Source organism: Phaenicophaeus curvirostris, chromosome 11 (genome assembly GCF_032191515.1).
Source record: "Phaenicophaeus curvirostris isolate KB17595 chromosome 11, BPBGC_Pcur_1.0, whole genome shotgun sequence".
Lineage (NCBI taxonomy): Eukaryota > Metazoa > Chordata > Aves > Cuculiformes > Cuculidae > Phaenicophaeus > Phaenicophaeus curvirostris.
In genome coordinates, this window is record NC_091402.1 from 14,790,562 (window position 1) to 14,806,332 (window position 15,771).

General features: G+C 48.5%; 1 protein-coding gene across 1 annotated transcript; it reads left to right on the forward strand.

The window, feature by feature from the left end:
* Positions 1–2,706: 2,706 nt before the first annotated feature.
* Positions 2,707–4,731, forward strand: MFSD5 (major facilitator superfamily domain containing 5). The gene is made up of 2 exons (XM_069865543.1): positions 2,707–2,753; positions 3,103–4,731. The coding sequence occupies exon 2, from the start codon at positions 3,154–3,156 to the stop codon at positions 4,519–4,521; it is 1,368 nt and encodes a 455-aa protein (XP_069721644.1). The 5' UTR covers positions 2,707–2,753; positions 3,103–3,153; the 3' UTR covers positions 4,522–4,731.
* Positions 4,732–15,771: the final 11,040 nt, after the last annotated feature.

Genomic DNA, 15,771 nt, shown 5'->3' on the forward strand with positions numbered 1-15,771 from the left:
ATATCTGTCTAAGGAAATTAGCTGTTGGTATGGATCACTGGGTAGTGTCAGATAGGAGATAGAAAAGGGAGAGATTTGGTAAGTGAAGTAATTCAAGCCTTCATGAGTAAACAGGGAATTAAGCAAAGGCTGCGTATATCTTGCCAGCCACAGCACTCTGAAAGGATAGAAAGAACGAAGCAGGCTATTAAAAATAAACTCAAGAAAATTATAGGGCAATATGCAAAGCAATGGACTGAAAAATTACGAGTGATATTAACAGCTTTAAGAAATGTAACAGCTCACGCACCAGTTTACATGTGCGGCATGTTTTATTTGGACAGCCTATGCCCCACACGTGAAACCCTAAGGATCCTGAAGGTGATCAGAGGGAATGGGAAAAAAATTACAAGAGAATGAAGAGGAAATGTAGGCTCTGGTGAAAGAAGCAATAAAAGAAGCAAGGAAAAAAATGAGGAAAATAAGAATCGAATTCATGTATATGTGGTGATACTGAGGCCAAGTAATTGTTTTGAGCCTGGGTAAAAAAAACCCCGTGCCTTAGAACTGAAATGGAAGAGGCCCTGATTTGTTATCTGTACGAGTCCAGGGAGATGAGGGCATTGGTGTGTATGAATGGCTTCAAGAACATTGGTATAGAATATAAGTGGAAAATGCAGCCCTGCGAGCTCCTTTTTGACACCTGATGTTATGGCCGAGGCAAGTGACCAAATCGAGCCACAGCTCCCTCTTTCAGTTTTTGGAGATGGGATTTCTTTTGAGCTTGCTGTGTGCTGAAGGGGAAGCCAGCCTAAATATTCACCTTCTCAAACTGATATTGTATCAACTGTCTACCTTCTTGGCCAGTTCACAAGTGAGTCCATACCTACTCACCCATGTAGGTGCTGAGAAACATGTAGGAAACTAAACATTTACCAGATGCACTTCAGTAGATTTAGGAAACAATTTAAGCAGAAGATCACGCAGAGCATATAACCAAAATAACACTCTGCAAAAGGCTTGAACTGCCCAGCTCAGGGGGTGAATCAGGTACTCGTGACTGTGAAGCCCCTCTTCAGAACATGAGTTCTTATGTTTTTACTGAATATATCACTGCTGATGTTATATAGTGCACCACAGTAATCCTGATCTTGGAACATAAAGATGGAATAAGAGCGAATCATAGAATGGTTTGGGTTGCAAGGGACCTTCAAAGATTCATAGGTGAGTATCTCAGCCTTCTCCACGACGGTTGCCACTAGTTCTGTTCCTCGCAATCCAAAATATTGGAAGTACCAAGAACCAAAGGACTGGAGTGAATAATTGCTTGTCCAGGTTTGTTACCTAATGACATATTGTCATAGCGTTTAACGCACAGGCATGCTTGAGATTGAGTGGAAAAGTTATATGTGACTGGTGCTTTAAAGCAGGTCCTCCATGGCGCCAGGGTAGTGTGTACAAGATTAAATCCAGTAATACCTCATTTTGATATCTGTCCTTTACATAAAAGCATTTAAATCAGATTACAACATGCTACTAAGAAACCTGCAGTGAATGGGATGTAGTAGTTTGTTCCCTTGGAGAAAGTGTTTTACCTTTTAGGTTTTATTAGAGAACAGTGAAGTGCAGTTTTGTCTTTAACTCCTGGTGTTGCAGAAGATTCTGCTGGCACCTTGGTTTGAAGCAGCTGGCAACCTGTCAAAACTAAAGGCAATTTGGTGGAATCACCCAGAGCTTTTAAAATATCGGTATTTGCCCTTTGTAACAGCCTAGGTGCTTGCAGTAAGAACAACCGTGGTAACCAAGGACAGGAGGTGATGGATGCACGGATGGCTGGAGGGAGGGAGCAATGCAGAGATGGATCAGTGGATGGCTGGATAGAGGGAAGGAGGGAGGGAAAGGTAGATGGAGGGACAGATACAAAGATGGATGGATGGATGGATGGATGCAGAGATGGGTGGTGGGAGGAAGGGAGGGAGAGGTAGATGGAGGGACAGATGCAGAAATGTATGGCTGAGTGGAGGGATGCAGAGATGGATGGATGGGTGGATGGATGCAGGGAAAGGTAGATGGAGGGACAGATGCAGAGATGTATGGCTGGGTGGAGGGATGGATGCAGAGATGGGTGGATGCAGGGATGGGTAGATGGAGGGAGGACTAGCGAGCGGGAGGGATGGATGGAGGGGCACGTGCCTGCACGGACGGAGGAGCGGACTCTGTCTCAGCGGGGCCGCGGACGCCGGTTTGCTGCCGCCCGGCGGCCAAACGCCGGTACTGCAGGTGCGCGGGGCGGCAGCGCCGCCCGGTGGCCGAGGAGCCGCGGCGGGAGGGGTTAAACCCCGGCGGGGGAGCCCGGGACACCGGAGCTGGCGGGAGAGGGGAGAGGGGAGAAGGGAGAGGGGGCTATATCCCCAGCGCAGGCCCCGGCGCGGCGCCGCTCCTCTAGAGGGACCCTGGCCGGCAGCCCGTGCTTATGTCAGCAGCAACGTTCACTCTCTTTAAAGAAGTCAATTTTGTTCCATGGAAGGTAAAAAAAAAAAAGAAAGCAAACACGCTCCGACAGGGGCTTTCTGTCTGACGTTTGAAAATACGGTTACTTAGATGAGACCGAAATAAGGAGCCGCCCCCCCCCCTCCCCCCGGCCCCGTGTGGCCCCGGCGAGGCGCTGGGCGGGGCGAGCGCGAGCCCTGCGTCACGTGACACGGGCCCGGTTGGAACCGGAAGCGGAAGTGCAAGGCGCCGGTGCGCGCGGCTGCGGCCCCGCTGAGGGGCAGGTGAGGCCGGGAGGGGAGCGGGGGCCGGGGAGGGGAGGCCTGGGTGGAACGGGGGGGTTGCTGGGGGACTGCGGGACCGTGTGAGGCGGAGGGTGGGGGCTGCGCCGTAGGGATGCGTGGGACAGGGCCGCGGGGTTGCTGCGGGGGCACCGCAGGGGGTGTATCGGGGCCGTGGGGGTTCACCTGAGGGGTGAACTGCCCCTGCCCCCGGGGTCAGCAGGGCGATGGGGGAGGCAGTGGGGACTGAGGAAGCCAGAAGCACGTTCTAGGGTGAGCTGGAGGGGGCACCATCCCCTAGGAGTCACCATCCAACCCCAGCCCCGTCTGACCAGATTCCTGCCCCCCTCAGGACCTCCGCAGCCTCTCCAGCCCAGGCGATGCCGGTGGTCTCCTTTCCGCCATGCTCCTTGCATCCTATTCTGCCTGTGCCCTCCTGCTGGCTGCTTGCCTGGCGCTGGAGCTGGTGGCCTGCCGCTCCCGCCACCCCACCACTCCTCACCACGCCAACCCGGCCTTCCGCCGCTTCCAGCGTGGCTACTACTTTGGCTACCTGCCGGCACTGGCCGCTGACTGGCTGCAGGGACCCTACCTCTACAAACTCTACCAGCACTACCACTTCCTGGAGGGACAGATCGCCATTCTCTACGTCTGCGGCTTCGCCTCCAGCGTTGTTTTCGGGTTGGTTTCCTCTTCTTTAGTCGATCGATTGGGTCGGAAAAAATCCTGTGTCCTTTTTTCCCTGACCTACTCAATTTGTTGTCTGGCCAAACTCTCCCGGGATTATCTGGTGCTGGCGGTGGGGAGGGTTTTAGGAGGGTTGTCCACAGCATTGCTTTTCTCGGCCTTTGAGGCGTGGTACGTCCATGAGCACGTGCAGCGGTACGATTTTCCAACAGAGTGGATTGCTGTCACCTTCTCCCAGACGGCTTTTTGGAACAATGTCATCGCCGTAGGGGCTGGAGGGGCAGCCGATTTCTTCGCTGAGTGGTTGGGGTTGGGCCCGGTGGCTCCATTCATGGTCTCCATCCCCCTCCTGGTGCTGTCAGGGGTCGTTGCCGTGAAAAATTGGGATGAAAACTATGGAAAGAAACGAGCTTTCTCCAAAACCTGCGGTGATGGTTTGAAGTGCCTCCTCTCCAACCCGCGCGTCCTTCTCCTGGGCACCATCCAGGCTCTGTTTGAAAGCGTTATCTACATCTTCATTTTCCTGTGGACCCCTGTTCTGGATCCCCACGGCGCTCCTTTGGGCATCGTCTTCTCCAGCTTCATGGCTGCCAGCATGCTGGGCTCCTCGCTGTACCGCCTGGCCATCTCCAAGAGATACCACCTCCAGCCTGTCCACCTCCTCTCCCTCGCCGTCCTCCTGGTCTTCTTCTCCCTTTTCATGCTCACCTTCTCCACCAGCCCCGGCCAAGAGAGCCCTGCCGAGTCCTTCCTCGCCTTCCTCCTCATCGAACTCTCCTGCGGGCTCTACTTCCCAGCCATGGGCTTCCTCCGACGGAAAGTAGTGCCAGAGAAGGATCGTGTGGGGGTGATGAACTGGTTTCGCCTCCCCCTGAACTTACTGGCCTGTCTGGGTTTGCTGCTCCTCCACGACAGCGACCGTCAGACGGGCACCAGGAGCATGTTTGGCCTTTGTGCGGCCGTCGCGCTGCTGGCTCTGCTCGCCGTCGGCCGCCTCTTCACCCTCAGCCGCCACGACGCCGAGCTCCGCCTGCCCGCCCCATCGGGACAGAGCGACACCGCGGATGCCGTGCCCGAGCTGTGACAGAGCCCTGTGACACAAAGTCCCCCCCAGGAACTGCAGAGGGGGCGTGGGGACACCCTGACGCACTGCTGCTGGGTGAGTGGCCCCCCCCCGCTGGCTGGTGACCCCCAAGATGTCCTTGTCCTCGCTGCCTCTGGTGGCAAGGGGGCAGAAACACGTGGGGAGGTGTATTATTTTTTTTTTAATAACAAAATAAAAGGTGTTTCTGTACATCCCGCCCCCTCCTGGACAATTTTGCAGGGAACCTGTTCTGTATCTGCCTCCCTGTCCGGCACCAGGGGCTGCGCGAGCTGCACGCTGGAACCTCGTCCCGAGCAGCGGCGTGCAGAGCCGCACTAGCACAATTGTTCTTGGCATATGGGGGCTCTGTGCACACCAGCGTTTGGTTTGCACGATCATCCCTGGTGTGCAGGGGCCTTTCTGCATCCAGTGGGTTTTCCGTTGCGCTGTCCCACTTGTCACAGAGCCGTGTCCCAGCACCTCTCTGCATGCTGAGCCGCCGGCATCCCCTTACAGCCTTCCCCACACGTCAGGGTAGCGATCCCTGCACCTCGGTGCACACCAGCAGCCTCACTGCATGCCAGTCCCTGCGGCACAGGTATCCTTGCACACTCGCTTCCCCTTGCACAGGTGTCCCTGCACACCGGCTCCACCTGGCACAGGTGCTCCTGCACACCACAAAGCTGTTGTGCACTGTTCCCTGCGCACCAGCAGCCTCTTGCACGCTGCCTGTGTGTACACCACCAGCCGCCCCTGCACATCCGTACCTGCTGCATGGGGGCCTGTGCACACCCGCAGCCATCGCAGGGAGATTCCTGCAGAGTTACGGATTTACACACAGCGGCCACCGTAACAGGGTCCAGCCCTGGGATCCCACTGATTAATGGCAGGTCTGGTTTCCGATTCCTTTATTAGTTCTTGAGAGACAGTTTGAGCTGGGTGCCTCCAGAGAGGGACCTTTATCCCATACTGCATCCCCCAGTTATACCTGGACCACCCAGCACTCAGTCCCCAAGTCCATCCCCAGATCTAATCCTTTAATTCTGGTTGGTGGTCTTTTGATTTCTTATGGGGTTTCATTTCTTCTGAAGTAACCTCATTCTTTTGGGATTGGGCCTGTTGAAGCAGGTCCAGAGGAGGACCATGAAGATGATTGGAGGGTTGGAGCACCTCATCTGTGAAGAAAGGCTGAGAGAGCTGGGATTGTTGAGCCTGGAGAAGAGAGGGCTCCGGGGAGAACCCGTAGCAGCCTTCCAGTACCTAAAGGGAGCCTACAAGAAAGATGGGGACAGGCTTCTTATCAGAGCCTGTCGCAACAGGTCAAAGGTAATTGTTTAAAAGAGGAAAGATTCAGACTAGACACAAGGAAGGGATTTTTTTATGGTGAGGGTGCTGAAACACTAGCACGGGTTGCCCAGAGCAGAGGTCAATGTCCCATCCCTGGAAACATTCAATGTCAGGTTGGACAGGGCTCAGCAAACTGATTGGGTTAAAGATGCTGAGGGTGGTTTCAGTTACACAGCAGCCTTGGCTGGATTTGGGGGTTCATGCAGAATTCACCCATGTGAAAAGCAAAAAGCATTTGGACAACATCCTCAGACACACAGGGTGAATATTTGGGTTATCCTGTGCAGGGGCAGGAGTTGGACTCGATGATCCTTGTGGGTCCCTTCCAACTTGGGACATTCTATGATTCTATGTCCCTGCTCACTGCAGTGGGGTTGAACTGGATGCCTTTTAAAGATCCCTTTCAGCCCAAACTATTCTGTGACTCTATAATTTTTTTCTTGGTCCTTCTCTTCATTCCGCTCCCATCTGCTGGATCCAGAGTTCTGTGTTTGTAGCATATCCTGCTTCTGTCTGGGAAAGGGCTCATATCCTGGGTTTGGTGGGGAAAGAGCTACTTTTCAGCAGAAGCTGGGTCGGCTCACAGCCCTGGCCGCTGCCCCAAAGTGGTCAGCAACCGGCTTGGGGTTTCAGTTTCGGGTACAGCGCAGGCAGGGGGCGGCTACGGTGCCGCTCAGCTGGAATTGGGATGAGAAGTTTCCTACCCTGGAGCAGTCAGGCTTTGGTCTTCTGGGCAGGGAGCTACTTGCATTGCATGTTACCTGTTCTGTATATTCTTTTATTGTTGCTGGTGTATTTTCTCTCCCTTTGCTGTCCTGTTAAACTGTTCCTATCTGAACCCATGAGTTTTACTTTTTCTTTTCACTTCCCCACCCCACTGGAGTAGGGAGGGTGAGTGAGTGCCTGCATGGTTCTTTGTTCCTGGCAACGCTCCACGTGATTCCTTCTTTGCCACCCGGCCTAAACCACGATAAGGCCTTAGTTTTATCAGCAAGTTTCTGCTTGGTCACTTCCTGCGGCCTCCTGACGCTTCAGCTCCTTCTGCTGGTGCCGAGCTGCTCATGAAACGAGACTCTTCAGAGAGAAGAACACAGTTCCCATCCCCAGGGGTCCTTGCACACCTGCACCCATTGCAGGGGGTCCCTGCGCGCCATGGGAGACAGGTAGGAGCTGGAGGTGGCCTCGGCAGCAGCCAAAACCCTCAAGCGCTATCAGAGACCGGCTGCTTTGCTCCCCAGCCCAAGGCTTCTGCAGAGAACAAGAACTGTCCTGGCCAGAGCAGCACAGCGGGGGCTGCACAATCATCCTCAGTGCATGGGGTCCCTGCACACCAGCCCGTTTACCACGGGGGTCCTGGTGTCCCTGCCCGGCCCTCCCATTGCACGAGGTGCCACATGGGTGGCAGGGACAGTTAAACGGGGCGCAGGGCAGCAGCGCTGGGGGAGCAGCGCGAGCCCGAGGGTCTGCAGGCACGGGGGGCGAGGAGGGCGCCTGCAGCAGGCACTGGCGGCTGAGCTGCTGGCACAGGCAGCTGCCCAGGAGCAGCAGCTGGGGCAGCAGGAGCAGCTCCGCAGCTGGAGGTGAAGGAGCTCCTGCAGGAGCTCAATCAAGGTGAAACCCGCTCTCCACAGCAGGGGGGTTCCTGCACATACCCATGGCCTGTATTATTTAAGGATGAATCATAACTAAGCTATTATTTAATGAACATGGTAGCAATTATTCCCAATCTGTATTGTAATCAAAAACTGTAGCAATCCTTTTTTTAAGCAATAAAAGACAGAAAAACACACACTCATGGCAGGGGAGCTGGAACTCGATGATCTTTAAGGTTCCTCCCAACCCAAACTATTCCATGATTGTATGAAAACTAGTTGAGAGACATCAATAGCTAAATTTCAATGTAGCCATTATTAAATTGCAGGCATTAATGACTCCCAATCAGAAAGAACACAAGAAAGTTTTAGAATTTAAAATGCAAATGGCATTGGAAAGGTAATCAGGAGCGTTCAGCACTGAAATTAGAACACAGCTCTAAGTCCAGAGGCCACAACAATTCCTGCTTAGAGCCGGGACAGTGTTATCAAGGGCAGAAGTTATCCGAATCCTAAATTTGGTGTCAGGAATTCCACATTGAGATGTTGGGGATTGGGGCAGGTAGAACCTGTTTGAGCCAGAAGCAGTCTCTTCAAATGGATGTGTCATCCATCATACATAAAAATACTTAGTTTTGCATTCAATGAAGGATTTTGCTGTCCATTTTATTCTATGCACAGAGATTACAGAGCCATCTTCATGCTGAAGCACTGAAGAAGGTGGCATCAAGCATCTTCTCTCTACTCTAGGTTCAAGCAGATGGCACCTATGTAAGATGAGGGTCACAGAACATTAATTATTTCACCATGATTACAGTGAGCATTTCCTTCATTTGAGACAAAGTTCTAATACCTCTAATGAAAGTTTGCACCGCTGCCAGCCGATACTCTGTGGTTCACCAGCTGTCCAAGGTAAAGCCTGGGTAACACAACACAAGCCCGCAGCTTGTGGGAAGGAGACCGCGCACCATCTTTCCCCCCAAGCAGTTTGTGTTTCTGCTTTTCATCTTATCTTTCAGCACATCACTAGCTTATTTCCTGGCCCAGCCAGGGTATTGCAAACATGCTTCCTCATTATTTACATTAACGAGCTTCAGTCAAAGTACAAGAGAATGTTTACAGTTGTTTCATAGTTTGAATAGCTCAGTGGTTCACACAGACAACTTATTCTTATAACTGGCCTTCCCGTGTAATCCCATAACTCAGCAGAATCCAGACAAAATGGACAACCTGTTGAATTCTTATAGCATTCTACTACTGGGGTAACATTAAAATACCTTCCAACATCCACAATTCCAATATCCACAATTTACAATGTTGAATTTTACTCGTCTGGTAAGAATACCTGTATTTTTTTTAAATAGATATTTTAAAATAGGTAAACGAACAGCAGCTGTGCCCATGTCGTCACTTTTCTTCATCAGCCGTCTTCCAACAGGGAACAAGAAGCTAAATTTCTTGATGATCAGACTCAGCAAGAGAAATTGCTGCCCCAGCTGGCAGCAGCCTATGCCTCTCATTTCATCAACTACCTGCAGGAGATCCAGAGGAAGAACTTATAGATGCTGCCGGCCATGAGCTGCAGGGGGATGAGCTCGCAGCACTTCTCACCTCTAAAGTTCAAAGCATTCCTCTCACCACCAGATAACTGGAGAAAGAGGAGGCACTTACGAGGCCAAATCCCGTGTCCTACATCCACCTCTGGTCAGCAACAGCATTTGCTTTACCGCCCCAAATTTTTCAGTTTGGGAACTACTGCAGATTGAAAAGCCCTTGAAAACATGTCCCCTTGATAAAAACCTTGTTCCAAGTACCTGGTGGTGCAAAACATTATTCACAACTTCACCTACAAATGCGTGTGCAAATATTCACTTCTAAGACAAAACTAAATAGGTGATTTTTTCAGATAGCACGTGAGATTTTGCAGCTGGGAGCCTGAAATGAAAACGTGCTTTGAATAAGGGCGGCCAAAGCCACTGCTGGTTGTGAGAAATCCAAAAATGCATAAACTGACCACAGCCCAGCCTGAGGGCGTGCAGTGTCCCAGGCAGACACCGAAGGCCGGGCTCAGGGAGCTGGACGCTACATGAGCAAGCAAAGGAGGATCTCATGTCCAGAAATTGCACAAAACTGAAAAAGGAAGCTTATTCTGAGGGTTGCTTGAGAACACTTTCACCACTGACTCTTTCTTAAACAGCTCCATGTGTTTTCTTCAGGCTTTCAAGCCGTGGCTGCTCAGTACTGCACTTCAGCAGCAGAGATCTGTCTCTGGGCGTGCACGGTACATGGTTCCCCCTAACTGAGCAGACTCCCTTCCTTGTGTATTAAAATACTTGTCTCTCATATTTATGAAGGGGAAAACAACATTTTACTCCTGCAAACTGCCAGGTAACAATTCAAATCTGTTCATCTAAAAGCCTGCCTCCCTCATTTAGTCACCCTCTACCACTTCTTCTCCAAAACCAGTAAAACCAGCTACTCCTTTCTCACACCTTCTAAAAATACAGCTCAGGACATAAAGTATTCATGTCTTCTGTCTAACAGGCATCAAGGTGTGTGGGAATTGGATTCTCTCTTCTATTTTTGGTTTGGGGATGCATGCAGGTGCTGTTCTGCATAACCTCATTTTCCTCTCTGTCCGGTAGCACAGCAAAAGCATCACTACACTAGTTTTGCAATTTTTTTTTTAAGCAACCAATGTAACTTGATATTGGTAAATTGAGGTTGATTCAGAGAAGGCAAAGTTGTTGGATGTTGAAAGCCGATGAGTCATGCCGTGATAACACCACTCTCCTCTGAACACACAGACTGGTGATTATTCAGAGTAGATGAAATACAGGAGGAAGAAACCTCAGTTGCTTGAACTTTTAATAATGTGTGGTTTCACTCGAAGGAGAAAACTAGTGCACTTCCCAGGGACAGAGATGCGACCGTACGCTTGCCTGCACGCACTGGTGCACTCATGGCTGATGCTTCTTGCAAGATTAACAGCAAGGCCAAGAGAGAAATGCTGTAACTTTTTACTTCCAGATGTGGGCACTCTAGGTCATAGTTGAGACGCCAAAAAAAATTAGAGGGTAGAACACTCCTTGAACACATTTAGGTCCAAGAAATGGTTTCATGTTTGTTAACGTAACGTCACTGTGTGCTGGGGATCACAGGGGGTAAGACCAAACCACCACCAGGACTCCCAGAGCATTAAGGCTCAGGCTGCAGAGTTGGTAACGTATCTAATCACCATGCTGCTGAGACTGCTAATAGCCACAGCAAGTTTCTTCCTACTAAATATTCATCGCTACAGATTGCTGTAGCATTAAACACAGCAGCCAGGCTACTTCCAAGACCCGACACAGATCAGGTTATTGTGAATAACATGCAAAACAAAAGGTCATTACTTGTTCAAGTCTGTTCTGAACCACTCATGGGATGGGCCGCACCTTGCTGCTCCGCAGCTGAACCCACTTTGCTTTTTGTGTGAGCATTTGCTGTGTGGTGATCAGAACCCTGCCCTGCTCTGTTACCCTCTTCCCAGGCTCCTGACTAAGTGCTTGATGGCAGCCAGTGCTGACCAGCCTGTTCTGCCATCTGTCACCTACCTGGCTGCAGTGAAACCTGGGAAGTGTCCAGCCAAGATCAAGTTTGTTTTTCTGAGTCCAGGTATTTACATGGAGACAGTCAGGTCAGTACAGAGAATGGGACAGGGTTTCTCACTGACATCAGAAGTGTGTTAAGAGCTCAGCTTCTTCCTTGCTTTAAAGGGAGGTAAAATAATCAAAGTTACACAAGAATTGACACCATCTGCTCCTGAAGGAGAAATGGAACATTGACACAGGATTAACAACCATGTCAAATGCTCAGTACAAAACTTTCACATTTACAACAACAGAAGTTTTTAAGCCATGTGCTACGTAACAACTATATTCCATAAGTTGATTCTGTACCAAGCTGGTGGCGGCTACTTAACTAAATCCCAGACCACATCACTGGGTTGCCCTCCAGTATAACCTTTAGGCAACTGTAGCTTGTGCAATTCTAAAATTTCACATAGCTGAGAAACCTATGTTTGCTTTCAATTAACACCACAGCACACACAGAGCCTCTCATTTTGCATAATCCAAGCTTGCTTATACTAAGTATAGATAAATTAAAATGTCAGAAATGCCATTTTGCCACACGATCACACACGAGTCTGAGTATGAAATGAGCTCATGTGGGCTGCTATATTTATACACAATACACTTTTTCAGTTTTCCAGAATCACTAGCAGCACAGCAGCGAGACCACAGGCCTCGAGTCAGTCAGGAGTCGAAAAGCACAACTATGCAACGGGAATGGCATCTCCAGCTATCGCTTGTCTCTTTATCAGAATCCCGGGTTTCTGGCTCCCAGGGAAAGCCTCTCCAAAGCCACCCCGCTGACAGACGGGGGAGTCACAGCAACCCTGAAACATGCCTGGTATTTCTTACATCTACTGCTCTCACAAGGGAAGATAACTGCAGGGGAAAGCAGTGATAAGTGCAATGTTAATTACTACTGAAAGAAAAATCAAATCAGCAAAGTCAAATTAATAACAGACACAAAACAAACTCCCAGCTCATATGGATCAGGCAACCAGTATGCCTTCGGCTGAAACAGGATCAGAACAGCTGCATTTGTTCCCCAAAACAGGGGTTAGTTAGTACAGTACTAAGCAGAAAAGCAAGCAAGCGGGGAGAGAAGCCCTTAATTTAAATGAAAACCAAACCCACCGGTACTTCAGCATCTCCAAAAACCAAAACTCGTTCTTTAATATGCAATTAAGTGTGATTCCTCTACAATTACAGCTAATGTCTTCCTTCCTAAACTGAGGAAAGGAAGATTTTGAAACAGATCCATGGCTGATTTTAACTTTATTCAATTTTGAATGGCATGTAATGTAATCTACAGTTCAGCCTGAGCCAACACAAATTGAAATGGACTTAGCAAGAAGCCTTGACAAGGAAAAAGAACCCCCATGCTGTGGCGATACCATCTCAGTGATTTCACATTAGGAAACAGCCCCTTTGTAATCAGTCAATTAGATGAAGTCTTTGATGAGTCAAACTCCTTCTCAGCAACAACCAAAATCCTTTCAAAACCATTGGCAGCGCTGATCGTCTCATACCCACGCAGCAGATACCAACACCATCAACCACCCACGATACTGTCAGCGTAACAAGAGCCACCCCATGGACAGGTGGAGTCAGCCTGCTTCGTGTGCTCTGGACCTCAGCTGGTATTTCTGAAATGAGACAGCTGGACACTTTACTGGTGTCTGACCCAGAAATGATCAGTTTATGTGAGAGGTAAGTTTGGTTCTTTTATCTGTGACAACAGATCTTCTCAGCTATAGACACTAAGCCCAATGTGCCATAAGCCCACGGTCTTCAACAAAACAGTTTTCACCTAGTGATGCATAGCCAAGATTCACTTGCTAGCAGTCAACTCGAGCACAATTCCAATGTGTTTCCATCACACAAACTCTTTGGGGGATTCGTTAGAAATATTCAGTGTAAGTACTACCATGATTTCTGAAGCGGTTCTCTAGAGTTTACAAATAGCACAGTGTTGACTGTTTACAGACAATTCTCCCCTCTACTGTCACTGTAAGACATGAAAAGGCCTGGTCAACCAGCAAAGAAAGAAAACGGACTAGAAAAGTGCCAGGGAGATGAAAAAGTTTTATATTCTTCACAAGAACATTTGAGTCACTTGGCCTACTAAAAGTGTTCTGAGGAGCATTCACTGTTGATTGCATTTGTTTTCCGGGCTCACTGCCACTACATCACAGGGAAAATCTTGGCAGAAACTGGAAAAACTCAAAACCAAGGCTGCCATCCAGAAGATTATGAAACATCTTTGTGACCTCTTTGCATTACCTTATGTTTGCATTATCTGGAAGTCAAATGGACATGGTTGCAGCATTGTACCTGGACCTCCTGGCTGTCTTTTGGTGAGCTGCTCTAGCATGAGAGGAATACACAGCTATTCAGTTTGTCCTTGTAACAGACATAAAACAGTGCTGCTGTACCTATGGCAACATCTCCAAAGTCAATTCACCTCACTAGGATTTTGTTCATTGCCTGGCAGCACTAGAAATTGATGGCAACATCTACACAGAGCTCATTTTCACAGCAAAACAGACTTAATTGTCCAGCTCCTCTGCGAGCTCTACATTAAACTTCTGTAACATGAAATCTTAAATTATTAATCAAGAAATCCTGAACATCTTCTAGTATTTGCAGTAGAGCAAAAGCAGGAAAGCAGCACTGGCAGGAGGCAGCCACAGCAACCGACCGTACACGGTAAAATCTGCTTAAGCCACAGCTAATACAGCCTACTCTGTTGCCATGGCTGAGCTGCAACTGGTACCCAAACAACCCTGCCTACTGCTAGTTCAGAAGCATCTGCTCATCGCTGTTAATTAGAAATTAAGTGAATTCTGAAATACGCTGAGGTTTTAACTTGCCACAACACTCACAAAGGCTTTTTGAGAAAGGGTTCACCTTTCCCTACTCAGCGCTGTTTGTTAAGGGCAGAGTAACTTAGGGTGCAGAGAAGCAAGTTGCTACTACGTGTAAAATTCTACTTAAGCCATCTGACAAGAAACAAGAACACACCATGACCAAAAGCAGAACAGGACCAAGCCGAACACCAAGCTTTTTCAGAACTGATGGCAGAATTCAAGTTAAGCAATAAACTGAATGTACCATTTTCAGAAGCCTAACACATCATTATCTCTGGAATTCATTCCAGCTTCTCTGTGTTCATCTATGCCTTGTTAACAGGATTCAAGAATTGAATGGTATTTACCTGAGTAATTTGACTCAATTATTTGCAGTCAGTAGAAAGGATACAAACACTTCCCCATCTGTAGCAAAATCCTGGCCTTTCCCAAACCCTCAAACAAATCTTCCCCAAAAGGAACTGGTGGATGCAAATGCCAGCATTTCAGCAAACTGCTTTGCATCCCTTTATCTCAGGTGTGGGGTACAGCCAGCACAACTTCCTGCACCCACGACAATGGGAGGACAAGGAAAAAGAAACCACCTTTTGCTTAGAAGATGCTGCCCTTCGCTCTGTCTGTTGCTGACTGCTGTAAGACTGGCCCCTGGGCCAGATGGGCCCTTGGTGTGGTTCAGAGTTGCTTTGTTCCTACAGACACAAAAAGAGTAGAACAAATAGAAATACTTAAGGTAACAGAAATACATAAGAGTAGATGAAGGTTAAAGATCAGAAAAGCACTAAACATCAGTCTAGCAGCAATCTTATTCCATTTTTTAAGACAACCACAAACAGCATAAGAAAAACAAAGCAAAACAAAATAAAAAAAAAAAACCAAAACCCAGTGAAAAGCAAAAGCAAAAACTGGCAGAATCTGCTTAGGAAACACCTGAGAGGAGATTGAGTCCTAAATTAGGGAATTAGGGACAGACCCCAGGTGATTACAGGACCCTGCAAATACCCACTCAAAAGTACAGACAACTCAGGGTATTAGTAGAACACGCCTCTGAGGAATCAAAACAAGTAGGAATTTCCCCAAAGCACAGGCAAGGTGGAAAACTGGCACAAGCATTTCAGACTGAGGAACACGAACAACTGACTTTCAGCTTTACTTTTGACATATTTTCCTTCCTTACAAAGCAATACCTGCTTGGGTAACATGAAATTCATTTATCTGCTCTGTAGGAAGGATGCTGTGGATGCTTTTCACCTCACAGATAAGAGTATGAATTCTGTGCTTAGTAAACCTGGAACTGCCAACAGCTCTGCAAGTGGGCTCAGAAGTCACTGACCAACTAGCAGCAGGTACAGCTGCTGGGTCACAGCCAGGCAACTTCTGCATTAGCAGGAGCAGAAATGGTTTGCTTTTCTTTTAATAACAGCAGCATAGACAGAGGTGGAATAGAAATGGTTTGCTTCTCTTTTAATAACAGCAGCATAGACAGAGGTGGAATAAAAACCTTTAATTATTAGTACGTCACTCAGAACAATGACCTGTGATATTCCAAATATGCCATCTATTGTCTTTTCTCAGACATTTAATGCAACGATGATTTACAGCCTCCAGAGTAAGAGAGCTTGTACCAGGGAGCTGGGCTGTCATGTGCCACCAATGTAGTTTTGGTAACGTTGTACAAAATAAACTAGAACAAGTCTGTTTATATAGTTTATATATCGTGGAACAACACTAGATGGTTGCATGAGCCAATGATTGCAGGGTATTTTCTATTCGCTGGTACATTTACCAGCACAATATTTATTTTTTTAAATAATATATTAAACCAGAAAG